Source organism: Carcharhinus amblyrhynchos, chromosome 29 (assembly GCF_965287045.1).
Source record: "Carcharhinus amblyrhynchos chromosome 29, sCarAmb.v2.hapA, whole genome shotgun sequence".
In the NCBI taxonomy this organism is placed as follows: domain Eukaryota; kingdom Metazoa; phylum Chordata; class Chondrichthyes; order Carcharhiniformes; family Carcharhinidae; genus Carcharhinus; species Carcharhinus amblyrhynchos.
Window position 1 is genome coordinate 10117381 of NC_137352.1, and position 22592 is coordinate 10139972.

The 22592-nt window shown below is 45.0% G+C and overlaps 1 protein-coding gene across 1 annotated transcript in view; it reads left to right on the plus strand.

Annotated features, from left to right (window-relative positions):
• Positions 1–22592, plus strand: part of LOC145359843 (NF-kappa-B inhibitor delta-like) — a 45972-nt gene that overhangs the window by 18960 nt on the left and 4420 nt on the right. Inside the window, exons 4-6 of the mRNA XM_080214634.1 lie at positions 8678–8729; positions 17472–17641; positions 18680–18796. Coding sequence (XP_080070760.1) covers positions 8678–8729; positions 17472–17641; positions 18680–18796 — 339 coding nt within the window. The remainder of the gene's footprint in view (positions 1–8677; positions 8730–17471; positions 17642–18679; positions 18797–22592) is intronic.

Genomic DNA, 22592 nt, shown 5'->3' on the forward strand with positions numbered 1-22592 from the left:
CTCCAGTATACCCCCCTCTCCTCTCACAAACCCCCTCCATCCCCGCACTGTGTCAATATGTTCCCAAGATCATTACAGCAAACAAAGTATGATTCTCACTGTAGCTACTTGTAAGGTAGGGTACCGACAGTTCTCGGTATTTGACGGTACTTGAGCCGGCCAAGTCACAGCAAGTTCACGGAGGAATTAGCTCAAACCCAACGTGTCAGTGTCCTTGCTATTTTGCATCAAGCACAGAGCATTAAATAATTATCCCCATTGCTGCGAAAACTGTATTTTTTGTGTATTTTGTATGAAGAGAAGGTTTGTTGATGGAGTGTTACCTTACTGCAGTAGAGTATTATGGGGCCCTGTAAAGACAGGCTGATACTACAGTGCTGAAGCAAGGCTTCTAGGTTCTGACTCTTATGTCACGTTTTCGCTTCAGTCGATATTGACTTAACAAGAAGTATCCTCTCAGTCAAAGAGAATGCATAACCTATCGATAGGAATGTCAGCAATGCTGACCGTCTGAGAATACACATCTCTTTAACCTATGCTTAATGCTATCTCCACTCACATTTTCTGCACCTTTAAGACTTGATTAGAATCATAGAATCCTACAGTGCAGAAAGAGGTCCTTCGGCCCATCAAGTCTGCACTGAACACAATCCCACCCAGGCCCTACCCCCATATCCCTACATATTATACCCACTAATCCCTCTAACCTACGCGTCCCTCAACACTAAGGGGCAATTTCTTAGCATGGCCAATCAACCTAACCTGCACATCTTTGGACTATAAAGCTATATTAGCTATAAAGACTCGCATTCTAATGAGCATTTTGTAAACTGAGTGTGTGCCTTTATATGGACTGTTTGTGATCAGAACTCCCCAGTCACCTGACGAAGGGGCAGTGCTCTGAAAGCTAGTGGCGTTTGCTGCCAAATAAACCTGTTGGACTTTAACCTGGTGTTGTGAGACTTCTTCCTCTGAGAATATCCAGATTAAAACCTTGGGAATTATGGATGACACATCCAAATATCTCAAAGTTCCAGTGAAGCCATAAGAAGCTTGAGGGAACCCAGGGCTTGGTGGAATGGAAGACACGTTGAAGTAAATTTCCTAGACGCATCCTAGAAACCCACAATGGCACAGTGGTTAGCACTGCTGCCCCTCAGCGCCGGGGACCCAGGCTCGATTCCGGCCTTGGATGACTGTCTGTGCGGAGTGTGCAAATTCTCCCGGCGTCTGCGTGGGTTTCCTCCCATATTCCAAAGATGTGCCGGTCAGGTGGATTGGCCATGTTAAATTGCCCCTTAGTGTCAGGGGGAATTAGGAGGATAAACACACGGGGTTGTGGAGATAGGTCCTGGGTGGCTTTGATGTCGGTGCAGGTTTGATGGGCTGAATGGCCTCCCGACTGCGGAGGTTCAATGATTCAGTGATTTGTTCCAACGAGTAAAAAAATTGGATGGAGTCAAAGTTAGTTGGAGGAGGGTTAAATAATAAAATCAGGTGACCCAGTCTGTCCCACTTCTCTGTTTGTCAAGCTCAGCCATATATTTCAATGATATATTCGAACACTTTGGCACAGAAAAGATCAGAATCAATCTATCTTTCACAGAACTCAGATTATGAGGATATTTGCATAATGACTGGTTGAAAGGATCCGTGCTGTAAATACTCTGAGGCAACCTGGAATTTCAATTGCAACAGATCTTCCTGAATTGGCTGCCAAACGATAGTTTTGTTTTAACTCCTGCTTCCAACAGTGTTTTGGAGCCTCCTGCCACTGTTTCAATGGTTAGGAGAAATTGATTATAAATTGGTTTTCTTGACATTTGCCAGAAATTTAAAAACTCCAGGGCAAAAATCAGACTCCGGTGATGAAAAGAACAGGGGTTCTTTATAGAGGTCGGAAAAAGTTTTTAATCTTTGTACAAAGTGGTTCATTGTTCTGATTGTTAGCTGTCCTGAATAGAGTTTATTTATTAGGGTCATGAGTAGGCTGACATTAACACTGCACTCAAGTTACTGTAAAAATCCCCGAATCGTCACGCTCGGGTACTCTGAGAGAGAATTTAGCACGGCCAATCCGTCTAACCAACCCACCTTTCGGACTGTGGGAGGAAACCCACGTAGACAGGGGGGAGAACGTGCAGACTCCACACAGACAATGACCCAAGCTGGGAATCGAACCCAGGTCTCTGGCACTGTGAGGCAGCAGTGCTAACCGCTGTGCCGTCCCGTATCATCTAGTGCAGAAAGGTAAGTACCTGGCATGATCTTGAAGCAGATAGGATATGTAAATATGCTGGAAAAGCGTGTTCGTGCACCTGACGCCCAAAATCATTTTCTTTTCAGGCTGTCAGACAATAAAGATGGCAACTGCCAAAATGGGCCCAGGTTGGGAGTTTGCCAATTGGCACAAAATGGGAAGAAAATACAGAGTTGCCAAAAGGGCAAGCTGGCAGAGGATCATTAAAGGAATAGAAACTAGCCAGTCAGGGCATTGGGAGGAGGGCTGCAGGAAGTCCAGTAGCTGGCCAGTAGTTCACCAGATTGATTGCAGGGATGAAAGGGCTACCGAATGAGAAGTGGTCGAGTAGCTTGGGCGTGTACTCACCGGCGTTGAATGAGGGGCAGTCTGATCGAGGTCTATAAAATGCTCAAAGGGGATTGAGAAGGTGGACAGATATTCCTCTCCTGGTGGGACAGTCTAGAACAAGAGCTCATAATGCAGAATGAGAGGAGGCTCAAACCTGAGATGTGGAGAAACTCCTTCTCTCAGCGGGTTCTGAGTCTGTGGAACTCACTGCCCCAGGGTGCAGTGGAGGCAGAATCAATCAACAGAACCAAGAAAGAGATAGGTATGTTTCTGATGGAAAGCGGGATAAAGGGCAATGGGCAGCAGGCAAGAAAGTGGAGTTGAGACCAAGATATGAGACCATGATCATGTTAAGTGGTGGCGCAGGCACAAAGGGCTGAATTGCCCACTCATCATTCCTGTACGTTGGAATGAATTTACTCCAAGCACTGGATCCCTTCTTGCCCCTGTCCCCTCATCATCACCCTCCCTCCCCCATCACCACCACTCACTTCACTTCCAGTCTTTCTGGAACAGTGTCCAGCAATCCCTGAAAAAGCCATACGGCGTAAGTGCGGGGGCAGCACTTGCAGGGGTGCCATCTACCTTAACTTCCAAATTGCACTGGAACCTGATGCAGGAGGTGGGACCCCGGAATGGGCAGAGCGCCGAGTGAGTGCTAGTGTCCCAGGAGCACCCCAACTCAGGGCTTCCCGGGTAAGAAGAGAAGGACAAGAACGAAATTTGCTTTTATATGGGACTTCTCATGCCCCCCAAGACATCCCATAACACTTTACAGCCAATGAAATGTAACGGCTGTTGTGATGTGGGAAAGAAGATGATTTGTGCACAGCAAGCTCCCACAAACAGCAATGGGGAAAATGCCCAGACAATCTGCTTCTTGTGACGTTGGTTGAATTTAAAGTTTATTTGCTCACATCGCAAGAAGGCTTACATTAACACTGCAATGAAGTTGCTGTGAAAATCCTCTAGTCGCCACACTCTGGCGCCTGTTCGGGTACACTGAGGGAGAATTTAGCATGGCCAATCTGCCTAACCAGCATGTCTTTCAGACTGTGGGAGGAAATTTATGCAGACATGGAGAGAACGGCAAACTCTGCACAGACAGTGACCCAAGCCAGGGATCGAACCTAGGTCCCTGGCGCTGTCAGGCAGCAGTGCTATCCACTGCGCCACCATGCTGCCCCATGGATAACTATTAGCAGGGGCACCAGGAGTAAATCTCCTGCTCTTTTTTTGAAAGCTGAGAGGGTAAGTTGGGGGGGGGGGGGTGGTTGGTCTGAACTGACATCTCTGACCGTGTAAGCACTTAGTCATGTGGTCAAGCTTCAGGAGTGGGACTTGAACCCACAACATGCTGAGATGGGGGTGCTACCAACTGAGCCAGGGGCACAAGGCTGAGGGGTGGGGGTGGGGGGAGGGGGGGGTATGTGGGGGGAGGCGGGGTTGCAGAGGGAGCTGTTTTCCTTTATGCTTACGTTTCTTTCCAGTGCTCTGTATCCCGTGTCAGGCTTTTTCCATAAGAAATTAGAAATACGGGTGCAGAATTCCATGTTAGCAATTTTCATACCTGAACCAACATTTGATATTCACAATAAGCAGGGATTGTAAGAATAGGCACCGTGTGATTGAGGCTGTCAGGGTGTCTAGCAGAACATTTGTCTTAGGGATGGCGTTTTGTACAGGCTTGTACATTACATTCCTTGGAAAATAGCTGCAAGTTTGCACAAATGTTTATGTGGCAACATCATGTCACATGATCCAACCTTAAGTATTAGAATAAAAGTTTGGGGCTTTTGTACTGGTAGTATTTATATTCTTGCCGTGACATTTGCTTTTTGTTGTTCAAGTTGCATTTTCCTCTCCTGAAAGTGCAGAATCAATGTGGGGCACAGGTCCATTATCATAGAATCCCTACAGTGCAGAAGGAGGCCATTCGGCCCATCGAGTCTACACCAACTCTCTGACAGACCATCTTACTCAGGCCCTTCCCTCCTCCCTATCCCTGTAGCCCCTGTGCATTTCCCCTAACCTATACACCTTTCAACACTAAAGAGCAATTTAGCATGGCCAATCCACCTAACCTGCACATCTTTGGACCGTGGGAGGAAACCCATGCAGACATAAGAACATAAGAAATAGGAGCAGGAGTAGGCCATCTGGCCCTTCGAGCCTGCCCCGCCATTCAATAAGATCATGGCTGATCTGTCGTGGCTCAGTTCCACATTCCCACCCTCTCCCCACAACCCTTAATCCCCTCTCTTATCAAAAACCCATCAACCCGCGTCTTAAAAATATTTAGCGAGGTAGCCTCCACCACTTCAACGGGCAGAGAATTCCAGAGATTCACCACCCTTTGAGTGAAGAAGTTCTTCCTCAACTCCTTTCTAAACCGCCCCCCCTTTATCTTGAGGCTGTGCCCCCTAGTCCTACTGTCCTTTCTGAGCGGGAAGAGTCTCTCCACCTCTATCCTATCCATCCCATTCATCATCTTATACGTCTCAATGAGATCTCCCCTCATTCTTCTAAACTCTAACGAGTACAAGCCTAGTTTATTCAGCCTCTCCTCATAGCTCAACCCCCTCAACTCCGGCATCAGCCTAGTAAACCTCCTCTGCACTCCCTCCAAGGCCAAAATATCCTTGCGTAAGTACGGCGCCCAAAACTGCACACAGTACTCCAGCTGCGGCCTCACCAATGCCCTATACAGCCGCAGCAAGACCTCCCTACTTTTATATTCAATCCCCCTCACTATGAAGGCCAGCATCCCATTCACCTTCCTGACCACCTGCTGCACCTGCAAGCTGGGTTTTTGCGACTCATGCACAAGGACCCCGAGGTCCCTCTGCACCGTCGCCTGCTGCAGTTTTTCTCCACGTAAATAATAATCCTTCCTACCATTATTCCTACCAAAGTGGACCACCTCACACTTGCCAACATTAAATTCCATTTGCCAGTTCCTGGCCCATTCGCCTAGCCTATCTAGATCCTTCTGCAGACTCTCCACACCCTCCGCGCAATTTGCCGTTCCTCCAATCTTGGTGTCATCAGCAAATTTCGACACCATACACTCGGTTCCCTCCTCCAGATCATCTATATAAATGGTAAATAGCTGAGGCCCCAGCACCGACCCCTGAGGCACTCCACTAGTCACCAACCGCCAATCCGAATAGCACCCATTGACCCCCACTCTTTGCCTCCTATTTGACAACCAATCCTCTATCCACGCTAACACCCTACCCCCAACTCCATGCCCCCTGACCTTCTGCAATAACCTCTTGTGAGGTACCTGTCAAACGCCTTCTGAAAATCAAGAAAGACCACATCCACCGGCTCTCCTCTACATTGGGAGAACATGCAAACTTCACACAGAGAGTGACCCAAGCCAGGAATTGAACCCAGGACCCTGGCGTTGTGAGGCAGAAGGGCTAACCAGTGTGCCACTGTGCTGCCCATTGATAACAGCTGTCCCCCCAGGCATCTTAAGTGACCCTAACTTAGATCAGAGCAAAATATTGGATGCTGGAATCTGAAACAAAAACAGAAAAATGCTTGAAAAATTCAGGTCTAGAGTGGGGGATATTCTAGTCTTTGAGGGTACAGATTGTGGTTGAGTACAATTTTGGCACTGGCCCCCATTGTTAGTTAGGATGGCTGAACATCTTGCGCCCCTGCATTCACTGCCAAGTTTCCCATAGGGCTAATGTCCTTTGGATTACATAATGGGAGGCGATCAGTGCAACCCAACTTGGACAATGAACCCAAAATCAGACCAAAGAGACAAACTGTCTTACACAGTGTGTGGGTGGGAGACAGTCATGTCGCCTCACCTTCTCACGGTCTCTTTGTCTCTTCAGTTTCTCCCTTTGTTTTATTTTTCTTTGTTGCCTTTTGGGATTTGAGAATTTTTTTTCTCCAGCTCAGCAAAAGAGACAAAATATTATTATGGAGGCAGAACCTGCCACAGAAGCAACAAAATGCCTCGGACAAAGCTACACGGCTCACAGTTTAAGTAAAGAACCTTCACTGTTGGTATGAGCAGTTTAGCCTCCATGGTGTTACCAGACCTGTCGAGCTGACATGTGACTCCAGAGCCACAGCAATGTGGCTGACTCTCAGCTACCCTCTGAAATGGCCTAGCTTGTAATAATCACCACAAAGTCTCAACAAAGACATTAAAGTAGATGGACCACCTGGTATCGGCCCAGGCACCAGAAAGGACAACAGTAAAACAAACAGCCCTGTTGACCCTGCAAAGTCCCCCTCACTAACATCTGGAGGCTAGTATCAAAATTGAGGGAAACTAATTTACGGACAATTTATTCCTGCCAATCAGCCTAATAGCACATCTTTGGGGTGTGGGAGGAAACCGGAGCACCCGGAGAAAACCCACGCAAGCACGGGGAGAATGCGCAAACTCCCACTGACACCGGCCCAAATCCATGTGTCTGCACAGCAATCAGTGATAGTCACTGAGCTGTCGTGTTGCCCAGTATCTGGTCCAGTTTAAGCACACACTAACAACATGAGGTTAAACATGAGCAAGGAAACTTCTTACTGGCTGCCATGTACCGTCCTCCTTTGGCTGATGAATTAGTATTCCTCCAAGTTGGAGGAAGCACTGAGAGTGGCAAGGGCACAAAATGTACTCTGGGTGGGAGGTTTCAATGTCCACCACCAAGAGTGGCTCAACAGCAGCACTACTGATCGAGCTGGTCGGGTTCTAAAGGGTATAACTGCTAGACTGGGTCTGCAGCAGGTAGTAAAGGAACCAACAAGAGGAAATAACATACTTGACCTCATCCTTACCAATCTGTCGGCTGCAAATGCAGCTGTCCATGAGAGTGTCGGTAAGAGTGACCACTGCACAGTCTTTGTGAAGACAAAGTCCCGCCTTCATATTGAAGTTGTGTTGTGTGGCAGTAGCCTTCGAACCGATCTAGCAATTCAAGACTGGGCAACCACGAGGTGCTGTGGGCCATCAACATCAGTGGAACCGTACTCCAGCACAATCTGCAACCTCATGGCCCAGCATATCCCCCATTCAACCATTAGCATCAAGCCAGGGTTCAATGGAGAGTGCAGGCAGGCATGCCAGAAGCAGTACCAGGTATACCTATAAATGAGGCGTGAAGCTACCAAACAGGATAATTTGCATGCCAAATGGCAAAAACAGCGTGTCATAGACAGAGCTGAGCGATCCCACAACCAACGGATCAGATCTAAGATCTGCAGTCCTTCCACATCCTGTCGTGAATAGTAGTGGACAATTAAACAACTCATTGGAGGAGGAGGCTCCACAAATACCCCCATCCTCAATGATGGAAGGAGCCCAGCTCATCAGTGCAAAAGATAAGGCTGAAGTATTCGCAAGAATCTTCAGCCAGAAGTACCGAGTGGATGATCCATCTTGTCCTCCTCCAATGGTCCCCTGCGCCTGAGATGCCAGTCTCCAGCCAATTCGATTCACTCCATGTAATATCAAGAAACAGTTGGAGGCACTGGATACTGCAAAGATAATGGGCCCTGATAGCATTCCGGCAATATTACTGAAGATCTGTGCTCCAGAACTTGCTCCCCTGGCCAAGCTCTTCCAGTACAGTTACAACACTGGCACCTACCCAACAATGTGGAAAATTGCCCAGGTATGTACTGTACACAAAAAGCAGGACAAATCCAACCCGGCCAATTACTGCCCAATCAGTCTACTCTCGATCATCAGTAAAGTGATGGAAGGGGTCATCAACAGCGCTATCAAGCAGCACCTCCTTCGCAATAACCTGCTCAGTGATGCCCAGTTTGGGTTTTGCCAGGGTCACTCAGCTCCTGACCTCATTACATTACAAAATTGGAATAGAGTTTGACTGGGAGCTGATGTAGATTAGTGCAAACAGGGATGATATTGTACTGACGAGACAAGTTAAGACACCAACATCGGTGTTTTGGACGATCTCAGGTTTCCAGGGGTTAGAATGTGGGACGGCAGCCAGGAGTGCGTTGGAGTAGTCAAGTCCAATAGAATTCACAAAGAAATGTCTTTTGATGTGTCAAATGTGATTCTCAATAAAACTTGTCTGTTGTTTACAGATGGTCATAGCAGCTGGGGCCTTGGTGAACTTGGAAGCCAGGGATTTTGAAGGTATGTCATTTGTGGTCAATTGTGAATGAATTACCTTTGTGTGACCTTTGTGAAACATGAACCAGGTCAGAGTTGTCAATTGCCTAGAAGGCAATAGAATAGTCCAATTTTACAATGGGCTGCATGCAAATCTTTTGAACATAATCTTTGCAATGGTGGGCTGATTGTTATAATCTGTTTGCTGTTTCCATTCACTGGCCTAGAGTTTCCAATATTGGTGTGGCCTAGGCCCAATTGGAGTGAGATTCTCCTCAATTGCTAGCTCAGGCCAGGCGATGGCTAGTTTGCAGCCTACCCAATGTCAAAGAACAAAGAACGGTACAGCACAGGAAACAGGCCCTTCGGCCCTCCAAGCCTGTGCTGCTCATTGGTCCAACTAGACCATTTGTTTGTATCCCTCCATTCCCAGTCTGTTCATGTGACTATCCAGGTAAGTCTTAAACGATCCCAGCGTGTCTGCCTCCACCACCCTACTTGGCAGCGCATTCCAGGCCCCCACCACCCTCTGTGTAAAAAACGTCCTTTTCCATTGATGCTGAAATAGGCTTCCAGTCCACTCTGAGCTATTCTGCATTTACGCCCAGAGGTCAGCTTCACACCCAAAGGATTTGGGCAGGTTTTGGGCAGACGGAAATAGAAGTGGATTTTTTTTTAGACCCAAACTTTGAAGTTTAACTAATCAAATGTGCAGCATCAGGTGCAGATTCACTCGATTGGGAGAACAAAGAGGTTAATCTTGACTTTCTGTGATAGTGTCCCGAAGGTGATTGTGAATCAGAGCCAGTTTTACATCTCCCACTGCTTTTGTTTTCAGTGACTTGCATTCCAGTGGCCTTTACTGGCTTTAAGCTGTACAGCGTCAAGATCTACCCCCTGGTGGTGGGGATGGAAAAATGCATGTATTTGGCATGGGACCAATTAAAGGAGAATGCCAATATAGGGTGATAAAAATGATGGAATCCTTGGCTGAGGCTGAGGGAAAAGAGAATAAAGAGGATGCAAACTGAGCTGTAGGAAAATCGAACCCTTAGATAAAGGCCAGTGACAGAGGAATGAAGCAGGTGACCCTCTTCTCCAATGGCTTTGAAAGTGAAGACGGGACCATATGAGGACTGAGTCCCCATGTGACAGTCCATTTCACCAGCCCCATAGTTCAACACTACATCAATGCTTGCAAGTGCCATGCATCAGGCCACAGCTAATCACTAATATCACTGGATGTGCCAGCCTCTTGCTACATGGCTGGTATTGTAGCAGATATCAGAGCTCTGGAAGCTCTGTCTCTGACCCACTGCAGACCTGGACTCTGAATTTAAAAGAAAGTTAATTTGTGATCATTTGTGGGTAGTTGTGCCAGAGTCTGTAGAAATGTGGCCAAACAGAATATGGTAGCCATTCATCACTGCAATTTTTCCCATCTTGCAGTGCCACTGCGAGACACCTTTCAGATGTTTGTCAGGCTTTCGCCTGTCTCAGTGGTGCTATTCAATCAGCTGTTACAGAGCCCTGGGTGGGATGGTCTTTCGGAGAGTCGATGCAGACTCAATGGCCTGGATGGCCTCTCTGTGCACCGTAGGGGTTCTACGGAACTGTCAGGGGAAGCATCCCCGCTTTGGCTTAATCCTCCACTTCTTCTCAGACATGTGAGAAATAATATGTTGGAACGCTGAACTGAGGCTTAGATTTCTCACAAAGAGGTGAGACACAAGAATGTTACCATTGCATCAAGGTGGCATGGAAACAGCAATTCATTAATCATACATTTTACATGGATCACAGGTTTATCTGAGTGGAAGTTTTAAAGATTGGATTCCTGACCCAATGTTCTGCTTCAGCAGAAAACAAATCACTGCTTAATCGATCTTTGTCAGTGGGAAAGAGAATGCTGGTCAGAATATCTGAGGAACTCTCCAATTTTTAAACACTCTGAATACAAGATTCCAACTCACCTGGCAAACAGGATATCTGAACAAGTTTTAATAAAAACATTAGTGGCATTTCATTTTCAATACTGTTACTTTGTAGCATACAACAAATAACTTCTGTGATTGATTAAACAATCATCTGTTTATCTTGGCCCCCTACCCACCACTCTTATACCCACCTCCCCCCCCGCACCCCCCCCCCCCCCACCACCACCCCCCCCCCCCAGCCCAGCACCTCAGTCTAGCCCCAAGGAAATCCTTGCCAGTTTACCTCCCTCCGCGCTCCCACCACCCATCCAGCTCCGGCAATGACAACCAGCAGGAAGTGGATGCAATCCCGGCTTTGGCCACGTCTCCCAGTGGCACTGCTGGGACCAGGGAGCAGTCGGCCATTTGACCGACCTGCACTCCTCAGAGGCGAGCTCTTCTTCCCAGGTGGGGCACAAGTTTCGCCCTGAGCCAATTACTGTCCTGTGGAGCATTAGAAAGGGGCTATAGGACAACCCGCCAAAGTGGGGGAGGGGGTTTCGCCCCCAAATCTTTCACTTTCGGGAGGGGGCTGGTGGCTGGACAGGAATCCCAGCACAACATAAAATCCTGCCACCTGATTCTGTAATGGGTCAGTTACAAATTGCTTCTTATAACCTGAAAAACAGCCCTTCAAACAACAACTGAATGAATTAAGTGTTGTAAGAACATAAGAACTAGAAGCAGTAGACCATCTGGCCCCTCAAGCCTGTTCCGCCATTCAATAAGATCATGGCTGATCTTTTTGTGGACTCATCTCCACTCACCCGCCTGCTCACCACAACCCTTAATTCCTTTTCTGTTCAAAAACTTATCTATCCTTGCCTTAAAAAATTCAATAAGGAAGCTTCAACTGTTTCACTAGGCAGGGAATTCCACAGATTCGTAACCCTTTGGGTGAAGAAGTTCATCCTCAACTCAGTCTTAAATCTGCTCCCCATTATTTTGAGGCCATGCCCCCCAGGTCTACTTTCACCTGCCAGTGGAAACAACTTTCCTGCCTATCTATTCCCTTCATAATCTTATATGTTTCGATTAGATCTCCCCTCATTCTTCTGAATTCCAATGAGTATAGCCCCTGTCTACTCAGTCTCTCCTCATAAGCCAACCCTCTCAGTTCCAGAATCAACCTAGTGAATCTCCTCTGCACCCCCTCCAGTGCCAGTATATCCTTTCTCAAGTAAGGAGATCAAAACTGTACACAGTACTCCAGGTGTGGCCTCACCAGCACCTTATGCAGCTGCAACATAATCTCATCATTTTTAAACTCCATCCCTCTGGCAATAAAGGACAAATTTCCATTTGCCTTCTTAATTACCTGCTTCACCTGCAAACCAATTCCTTGTGATTCTTGCACAAGGACACCCAGGTCCCTCTGCACAGCAGCATGCTGCAATTGTTTACCATTTAAATAATAGTCCATTTTGCTGTTATTCCTATCAAAATGGATGACCTCACATTTACCAACATTATGGTTTCTATGAAGTAAAATTTCCTCTTTAAGACTGCTCTAATGATCACAGTATACCTGGGTCATTGGATAAGATGAACTGAGAGTTCTTTGACAAGGTGCGGCCTGAGATAGCTTATGAATCACGTGTGTTGAAAGCAGAGCCGGTAACGCTGATAGAAGTAGACAAGTTTGAAATTAAAGTAACCCACAGCTGACTTCAAACTGTATAACCTAGTTCTGATCATTCAAAACAGTGGCACAGTGGTTAGAACTGCTGCCTCACAGAGCTGAGAACCTGGGTTCGATTCTCGGCTTGGGTAACTGTCTTTATGGAGTTTGCACATTCTCCTCGTGTCTGTGTGGGTTTCCTCCAAAAGACATGCTGATGAGGTTGACTGGCCATAGTAAATTGCCCTTTAGTGTTTGGGGGCTAGCAGGATAAATATGTCGGCCTATAGGAATTGTGGTCGGTGCAGATTTGATGGGCTGAATGGTTTCCTTCTGCACCGTAGGGATTCTATGCTATGACCTATGATGTTGCCAAAATAAAAATAATCGGCAATTTTAACAAAACAAAAGCACAAGAGGGTTTTTTTTTTAAATTCTGGATTTCAGTTTGACGTCACTCCTTCAAACTAACTTTTGATGCAAGGAACAATAAGTAAATTGTTGTGTAGACTGTTCCACTATCAGTTTCTTTTGAAATAGATTAAACTAACTTGTGCGTTACACAGGAAGGCAATTTGTAACATTCTACTGATATCGATAAGCATTTCCATTCACTCAGCGATAACTGCCAGGTTGGTGATTAGTTACCGAGATCAAAACAAAGTCAAGTTTTATGGGGGACAGTCATTTTTATCAAATCCACTCTGTGACTCAGACTATTGTTTCACTTCTCACTCGCTTTTATCTTATAATCCGCTCATTAGTGCGGTGGAATGGAAATCGATTTCTGGCATTGGATCATTGAATGAGAGCCAGACAAGATCGGTTGAGCTTGGTCTCCGAGATGTTGACTTTACTTGTCTCTAGACGCTTGAAAGATGTCCAGAGAGACTGTGGATAAAAGGTGGAGCTACAACTCCATACCATTGATTCGGAGAACAACCCTCCTTGTTCAAATGAAGTTCTCCTCTGGCAGTACAGCATGGGTGGCACGGTGGCCCAGTGGTTCGCACTGCTACCTCATAGCACCAGGGACCCGAGTTCAATTCCGGCTTTGGGTCACTGTCTGAGTGGAGTTTGTAAGTTCTCCCTGTGTCCGCATGGGTTTCCTGCAGGTGCTCCAGTTTCTTCCTGCAGTCCAAAGACGTGTGGGTTAAGTGGACTGGCCATATCAAATTGCCCCTTAGTGTCAGAGGCACCAGCTACGGTAAATGCATGGAGTTATGGGGATAGGTTCTGTGGTAGGTGCAGAATTGATGGGCTGAATGGCCTCATCCTGTACTGTAGGATTCTATTAGCACCGGAGCAATCAGAGTTGGGAATGGGAAAAGTTTGCATTTCAGGCACACAATATGCACATTAAGTACCTCCAGATCAGGCAGAATATGGATTCAATGCAACATTAGTTCTATATTTCCAACCCCAACAATCTCTTTTATTTATTTGTTAGTCACCATAGGCTTACATTAACACTGCAATGAAGTTACTGTGAAAATCTCCTAGTCATCATACTCCGGCACCTGTTTGGGCACACTGAGGGAGAATTTAGCATAGCCAAGCATGCCCTTCAGACTGTGGGAGGAAATTGGAGCACCCGGAGGAAGCCCACGCAGACACGGGGAGAACACGCGGACTCCGCACAGGCAGTGACCCAAGCCAGGAATCAAACCTGGGTCCCTGGCACTGCGAGGCAGCAGTGTAACAACTGTGCCACCATTCCAGTCTTCCTAAATCTAATTATCAAATCGACACTATCTTGTAGATCAGCTGTGGTTTACAGTAAGACTCTCGCTTGTGAGTCATGAGGTTCTGGGATCAAATTCCACAATTGGAATTTGAGCATCCAAGTCTAATTTGACTCCACAGTACAATACTAAGGTGTCATCTTTTGAACAAGACATAAACCAGATATGATCCAGCTGCTTTTTTAGTAAAAGATCCTGAGGCACTATTTTGAATAAGAATAGAAGTTCTCCTCAGTGCCCTGGCCAATATTTAATCCCTCAACTAATATCACTTGGAAAAGATAATCTGGACATAATACATTGTTGTTTGTGGGAGCTTGCTGTACATAAATAGATTGCTGTGTTTCCTACCTCTCAATGGTGTCTACACTTCACTGTGCCTTGGGATGTCCTAAACTCATGAAAAGCATCATATAAATGCAAGTCCGTTCATCCCAATTATAGAGATCCAGACTCCATGGCTGGAATTTTATTGGCACAGAACCGGGGCAGGCGGGGCTCGCAGAACAGCATTCTCCATTGGCCTCGGGTGGGCGAGGGGGTAAAATTCTGATAGATACCCATGATTCGTAGGGGGTGATTCACCTTCACCTCCAGCCCACCCCTACCTATATGAACAGTGATAGATTGGTAGGTATAGTGAGATGAAAATGATGCTGCGCCGCTAACAGTTTTGTTCCCACTGGCATCTGGGTCCACATTGTTGGAGCTTCACCGGCACCTTCCAATGGCGTGACCTTTGCCACCTTGACAGACAAGGGCAGTGGGTCCTTGTCCTTCAAGATAGAGCACCATCAGTAATTACGCCTCCAAGACACAGACCGTCCTGACTTAGAAACATAATCACCGTTTCTTCACTGTTGCTGACCCAAAATTCTGGAAATCCCTTCCCAGCAGGCATTGTGGGTGTGCCTATGCCTGACAAGAGCAATGGTTCAAGATGGCAGCTCACTACCAGCTTCTCAGGGCCAATTAGGAATGGCCAACAAATGCTGGCCAAGCCAGCCATGCCCACATCTCGTAGAATCCCTGCAGTACAGAAAGAGGCCATTTGGCCCATCAAGTCTGCACTGAACACAATCCCACCCAGGCCCTTTCTCCATATCCCTCATATTTACTGCTAATCCTTCTAACTTACGTCTCTCAGGACACTAAGGGGCAATTTTAGCATGACCAATCAACCTAACCCGCACATCTTTGGACTGTGGAAGGAAACCAGAGCACCTGGAGGAAACCCACGCAGACACGGGGAGAATGTGCAAACTACACACAGAGGGTGACCCAAGCCTGGAATTGAACCCAGGTCCCTGGAGCAGTGAAGCAGCTATGCTAATCACTGTGCTACCGTGCCGTCCACCATTCATGAAAGAATAAGAAAACTTAGCCCATGTAATTAAAGGTATTCAGTAAGTCCCAAGGCAATCTGAATGCCAATCAGCATACTGATATAGTCTAAAATAACCTTACAGTGAATCTATGTGAATTCATGGAGTGTGGCCAATGAGATTAGTGCATTGCAGACATGGCTAATCATGTGGAAATATGATGTTGTAATGGAAACAGAGACCTGACTCAAAGAAGGAAAAATCTGCATGTTAGATATTCCTAGAATTAAATATTCCTGAATATAAGGGCAGCAGGGCGGCACGGTGGCACAGTGGTTAGCACTGCTGCCTCACAGTGCCAGGGTCCCAGGTTCAATTCCAGCCTTGGTGACTGCCTGTGTGGAGTTTGCACATTCTCCCTGTGTCTGCATGGATTTCCTCCGACTGCTCCAGTTTCCTCCCACAGTCCAAAGATATGCAGGTTAGGTTGATTGGTCATGGTAAATTGACCCTAATGACAGGGAATTAGCAGGGTAAATTTGTGGGGTTACAAGGATAGGGCCTGGGTGGGACTGTGGTCAGTGCAAATTTTATGGGCCGAATGGCCTCCTTCTGCATTGTAGGGATTCTATGGATTCTACAAGTTGTTCAGGAAAGATAGGAAAGGAAGGAAAAGGAGAAGACATGGCAGTTTAGATTAAGGAGAACACTGCAGTGCTGGAGAGAGAGGCCGTTCCAGAGGGGTCAAGGGTGTGAAGGCACCGCGACTATGCAGAAAAAATTCTCAAGAATGATTCCAGAGATGAAGAATATCAGTTACCCAGGAAGAATGGAGATCTCGGGACTGATCTTCTTGGAGAAGAAAAGGTCGAGGGGAGATTTGATAGATGTTTTCAAAATCATCAGATGTCTGGATAGGATTAATGGAAACAGATACCGGATTACTTGCCAAAGAAGCAATGGCACCGTGAGGAAAATTTCTAATGTAACAAGTGGTGATTAGAATTGGGAATGCGTTGCCTAAGAGTGCGGTGGAGGCAGGATCAGTTGAGGTCGGGTTGGTTGAGGCCGGGTTGTGGGTCTGCTTTCAGGCTTCACAAATATGCTTCGCCCAGAATGTGGGTAAATGTTTCGACATTGTTCTTAACAGGCTTCTCTGTACCGTCTCTGGATTCTCTTTTGACTGACAGTTCTAGAGCCAGAGCAGGTTTGTAATTAAAGAATTATAATAGGCTTTTACTCAATCACGATTATAATAAGAACTCCGTTGGACTTCGTCTCATCTCATATGTTTCCTCTCAGATACAAGGTTAGTGTCAAGGGGTGCTAGAGTATTGAAATATTATTGCTTCAAAATATGCAGTTGTTAATTCAGGTAGTATAAGCGAGCTGATCTGTTATTTCCTTTGTTTTTGCTTCTGTTAATCTTGCTTCTCCCTCATAAATTTGATTTATAGTTTTTAGCCTGATCTATCAGAGTATCATTTACCCAATGCTTTCAAAGTAAGATAATGTTTACCGTTTATGTCTCAATATAAATGGGCTCATTGTCCAGTGGGACCTGTTACATCCGAGATTATTTTGCATGTAAAGTCACATTTTAGTTCCTTGGGTGTGTGGGATTTGTCTTGAGCGTGTCTGGTTCCGATCAAAGAATGTTCCAATAATCATGCCTTTCTTAGAAATTCCTTTTCCTAACTGTCCTTGTCTTCGTAAACAGTCTCCAACAATTGTGTGGTCTGTATCTCAGCCAAACAGCCAGCTGACCACTGTCTTACTTTGAAATAACTGTGTGAATATCCCTTGAACAATCCCATAAAACATAAAACAACAAGAATCAATGAACAAATTTGTCCTTAACTGAAATGATCCAAGGTCAACATTGACATGACAAAGTTTCAAACTTGGCTGTCTAATTATTAATGATACAATGTTTATGTAGAGAGCCTGAGGGAAGCCTTTATCAAAACCTAAAAAACATACTTCTCCGACATGAAATCAGTTTTGTAATAAATAATTATTCAGAAGCAAAGAACAAAAACCATTTGTTGTTAGGCTGTCTGCCATCGGGTGATATTTTGATTTCCCTTGTGTTTCAGGACTTACTCCTCTGCACTGTGCTGTCATTTCTCATAACTCTGTCTTTCGGGAACTATACTATGATCATATCTTGGTGTCACAGAGGCAGGATGAGCTACAGTATAAAGCTGAACAGCTGCAGTCCTGCATCAGGCTGCTAATTGAAATGGGAGCCCTAATAACCAGCCAGGTAACTTGTTTCTCGAATCAATGTACAGTTTGTTTAACTTTCTCCACAGTTCCTTCAAATAAACGGGTGCGTTATTCCATTGCTACTTATTTATATAAGAATGTTTTGTCCGAACACTTTTATTACTATATATTTCCACCAATGCCAGGAGCAAAAGGAATTTTCTTCCTGAACTCAAGAGATAGGGGGAGTAGATGACTTTAAGGCCCATTGAATCTGCCCTAACATTGAGCACGCTCATCGTTGATCTTCGACTGCAGTTCCACTTTCCTGCGCACTCCTCATATCCCTTGGTTTGCTGAGAGACCAAAACAAAGTCTATCTCAGCCTTAAATGTTTATTTATTATCAGTGTCACAAATAGGCTTACATTAACACCGCAATGAAGTTACTGTGAAAATCCCCTAGTCTGCCACACTCCGGCACCTGTTCGGGTACACCGAGGGAGAATTTAGCATGGCCACTGAACCTAACCAGCATGTCTTTTGGACTGTGGGAGGAAACCCACACTGACACGGGGAGAACATGCAGACTCTGCACAGACAGTGACCCAATTCGGGATCGAACCAGAATCCCAGCGTTGTGAGACAGCAGTGCTCACCACTTTGCCACCGTGCCGAAAGACCTGTCTCTGCACGTAGATTCTATGGGCTTTATAAGCGACACCTGGATAGTCTCTGGGTTGTCTTCCCGCACCACGACTGTGCCATTTTTGAAATGTTAATGCCCTAATTGGACAGGAGGCAAGCTCGACACCCAGTGGGACAGGCTATTACCAGGGCGTGGGAGCTGCCTGCCAGTGGCATGGCTAAGGGAAATGGTAGCCATCATGGGGCCTGCCGTCTGCCTTTCATAAGAGACAAATAATGGAGGGCCAGCAAGCTCACCAAGCCCAAAAGTGGCCAAATAAAAAGTAAAGCGTACAACTGGATGCAAGATCTGAGCTCCCAATACACTGCAAGTCCTATTTGGATAAAGGCCTCACAGGCAGTTTTGGAATGCAAATGCATATTTTAACTGTTTTGCTTTATGTAAACAGGACGTGAAAAGCAATAAAACAGTGGCACATCTCACAGTTCAGGGAGGAAACGTCTTGCTGTTGGATTACTTTCTGAAGCTGAGTGGCACCAGGTCACCCGAATTTGTCAACATGAAGGTTTGTGATATTTGTTTAAGCATGTGTATTTGCAAAAAGTAAATCTATACTGTGCACAGATTGACACAATAATATATGGAGCTGGATGCTGAAACGGTTTAACATCTCAATTTAATTATACTGCTTCTGGAATACTTTCATTAACTGGTATAATTTTAGGACTGAAGCATTATTTAGTGAGTGTTGAAGTTCTTAGAAGCCAACAGATTGCAACCCAGTTTCTTCCCATAATCCGAAATGATGTGCCAGCTAAGTGCATTGGACATGCTAAATTCTCCTTCAGTGTACCTGAATAGGCGCCAGAGTGTGCCGACTAGAGTATTTTCACCATAACTTCATTGCAGTGTTAATGTGAGTGAGCCTACTTGTGACACTAATAAATAAACTTTATAAATAAACTTTAAAACTGAGGGATATGGTATTTTTAACAGCTTTATTAATTTATATTACTCTTTACTCTTCATCCAAAAACATACTTCCATGTCCCAAATACTAACTATCCTGTGCATTTCTGATACTTTCCACTTTAGTATGATTAGCATTTATTTTTATAACTCTCTTTTCCTTTTAATATGAATAACATAAAGAATAAAAAGGGAATGATTGCTCTGGTCACTCAGTAAAGGAACATGGTAAAAGCTGCAAATCTCTTTTAGAGTGTGGGATATTGCTCATAAAAATGCTTCACAAATGTTTAGTTTAAAGTTTATTTATTTATTAGTCACAATAAAGACACGGGGAGAACGTGCAGACTCCACACAGAAAGTGACCCAAGCCAGGAATCGAGCCTGGGTTCCTGGCGCTGTGAGGCAGCAGTGCTAACCATTGTGCCAACGTACTAAATTATTACTTATTTCTGTCATGATGCTATAATGATGATACCATAGGCTTATTTATTGTACAAGATCAATCATTCATAGGAGATTGGGTAAAAAGGGTCCCTTTGTGCTGTGAGGCAGCAGTGTTAACCACTGTGCCACCGTGCCTGCATAACTCCAATACTTACCTATCGGAGTAATTCCTCCTCTTATTTGCTGGTTCCATGGAAAGCTTGTTCTCACAAGAAATACAATTGTTTCAAGAACGGAATGAGGGCAGTGTGCAGCATGTTTGTGTTTCATGTTGGCTGATTATGGATAAACTGGTTCATTTTTGGAACATGTATATGCAAGGAAGTATAAACATGAAACTCCAGCAACACGGGGTCCCAGAAAAAAAGCAGAGAGATGAAGGGTGTGTGCGATCAGCCTGTAGGGACGGGTTCCATTAAAGATTGGCACTAATCTAGAATGTTAAAGGAGTGGTAATCAGATCTGTACAAATAGAACTATCTGTTGACTGGAACAAATCCAGTGTACTTAAACCAGTAACAGGATCTGGGGAGAAAGGCTCATTATGGATTGGAATGCATCTGTTTACTATCAAAACATTTGAGTTGTTGATGTTAATGTGCAGTATTACATGTTAGTCTTCGTCAATGCATCCTTAAAATGGAACAAGCCTGATCTGGTTAAAGCCAATTTAATGATGATCTTAATGAGTGAATGTGTAACCTTAGGTACCGTCTAATCCAAAATTTAGCACAACGGGAGATTTATGGGAATAGGGCTATATTTGGAATTCTCTTCCTCAAACGATGCTGGAAGCTGGTTCAATTGTTAGGTTAAAGTCTGAGATAGACACATTTTTATTGAGCACGGCTACCAAGAGATATGGGCTTAGGGCAGATACATGGAGCTAGGCCACAGATTAGCCATGATCGTATTGAGTGGGCTCGAGGGGTTGAATGGCCTACTCCTCTTCCTATGTTCCTATTTCCTCTTGCCCGAATCTAGGCTTCCCAGCTATTTTTATAACTGGGAGGGCTGCTTTGTGCTATGCATTGACTTAGGAACTGAGTTGAAACTGCCGCATGTTCATTTTACTCAAGGGGCAATGGCGTTGACTTTCAACCCGCTTCCATGAAACCTGGCATGGAAGATCCACCACCCCTGATAAAGGCATCAGGTTCAGTGCAAAGCCTTTTGTTTATGCCCATTTTGAAATCAAAGTCATGTCATTTTCCTTTTGAACTCCATCAGCAACAGATATTTTATTTTATCTGAGGGAAGAACAAAAGACTTTGCATTGATATCGTCTCTTTCATGATCTCAGGACATCCTAAACCAATTTATAACCAAAGAGGTGTTCTTGAAGCAAAAACAGAAAATGCTGGAAACACTCAGCAGACTTGGCAGCACCTGTGGACAGAAAAGCAAAGTTCAGAAGAAGATTAGAAATGTTGGGGCAAATTTTACCATCCCACCCACCATGGGAATTGGAGCAGGCAAAAGGCAGACCATGGAAAGATCTGTTGACCTCGGGTGGTATTTTCTGATTTCACGATGAGTGAGGCCAGAAAATCCCACCTGGTAATTCTGTTCTTCTATCCACAGATGTTGCCAGACCTGCTGAGCTTTTCCAGCAGTTTCTGCTTTTGTTTCAGGTTTCTCTCCTTTTCTTCTCTGTGAATGGTATGCTTTGTCTGTATAGCATGCAAGAAACAATAATTTTCACTGTATTTCAATAAATGACAATAATAAATCAAATCAAAAAACCTTTTAGATCTGAGGTGAGGAGAAATTTCTTCACCCAGAGGGTGGTGAATGTGTGGAATCCACTACCTCAGAAAGTAGTTGAGGCCAAAATGCATGATTTCAAGAAGAAATTAGATATAGCTCTTGGGGCTGAAGGCACCAAGGAGTATGGGGTGAAGATGGGATCAGGATATTGAATTTGATTATTAGCAATAATCAAAATGAAAGGTGGAACAGGCTTGAAGGGCCAAATGGCCTACTTCTGCTTCTAGTTTCTATGTTGCTATGACTCATTTTCTGTATCTAATGATGTTAGATGAGCAATAGGGATGGGCAATAAAACAGGCCAGCCAAGGACACCCATATCCCATGAATGAATGAAGAAAAGTTGAAGGATTCATATAGGCCAAACACATAGAACTCCCCTACTCTTCTTCTAAGTAATACCACAGAAGCTTTTTGCATCCATCCAAGAGGGCAGGTGGAGTTGTGCCCTTATTTGAAAGACAGGACTTTTTAAGTACGGTACTCCCTGCGCACTGCTGTCAAGTGTTGGCTCAGACTTTGTGTTCAAGCCACTCAAACTGGATTTGAATCCACAAACCCCAAATATTGAACCCACTAATCCTCCCAATTAAAAAAAAATGATGACCATGAAACCATTGTCAATTGTCGGGAAAACCCACCCGGTTCACTAATGTCCTTTAGGGAAGGAAATCTGCCATTTTACCTGGTCTGGCCTACATGTGACTCCAGAACCACAGCAACGTGGTTGACTCTCAACTGCTCTCTGGAATGGCCTGACAAGCCACTCAGTTTCAAGGGCAACTCGGAATGGGCAGTAAATACTGGTCAGCAGCGACACCCATGTCCCACAAATTATTAAAAAAAAACTAAAGGGTAGCCTTAACCATGAGTTGTTTCACTTTAACTTCCAGATATTTAAAAACAGATGCCCCGTAATTACTCTGCTCAATTTCAGTATAAGCAAGCTTAATGCACTCACATGAAATTACTTGTCCTGGTATTTTAATTGAGGTAATAACATATTTGCAATAAATGGCAGATAAAGTCATGTCAGATTAAACATCCATATCATTCCTCACCTGCCATATATTCCAGGCAAGAGATAGATCTACAGATAAGCATTTGTAAATCAGAACCTTTTTAAAATTAAGAAATACATTTTGTACATTCGTGCCCAGAATCATTAATAAGAA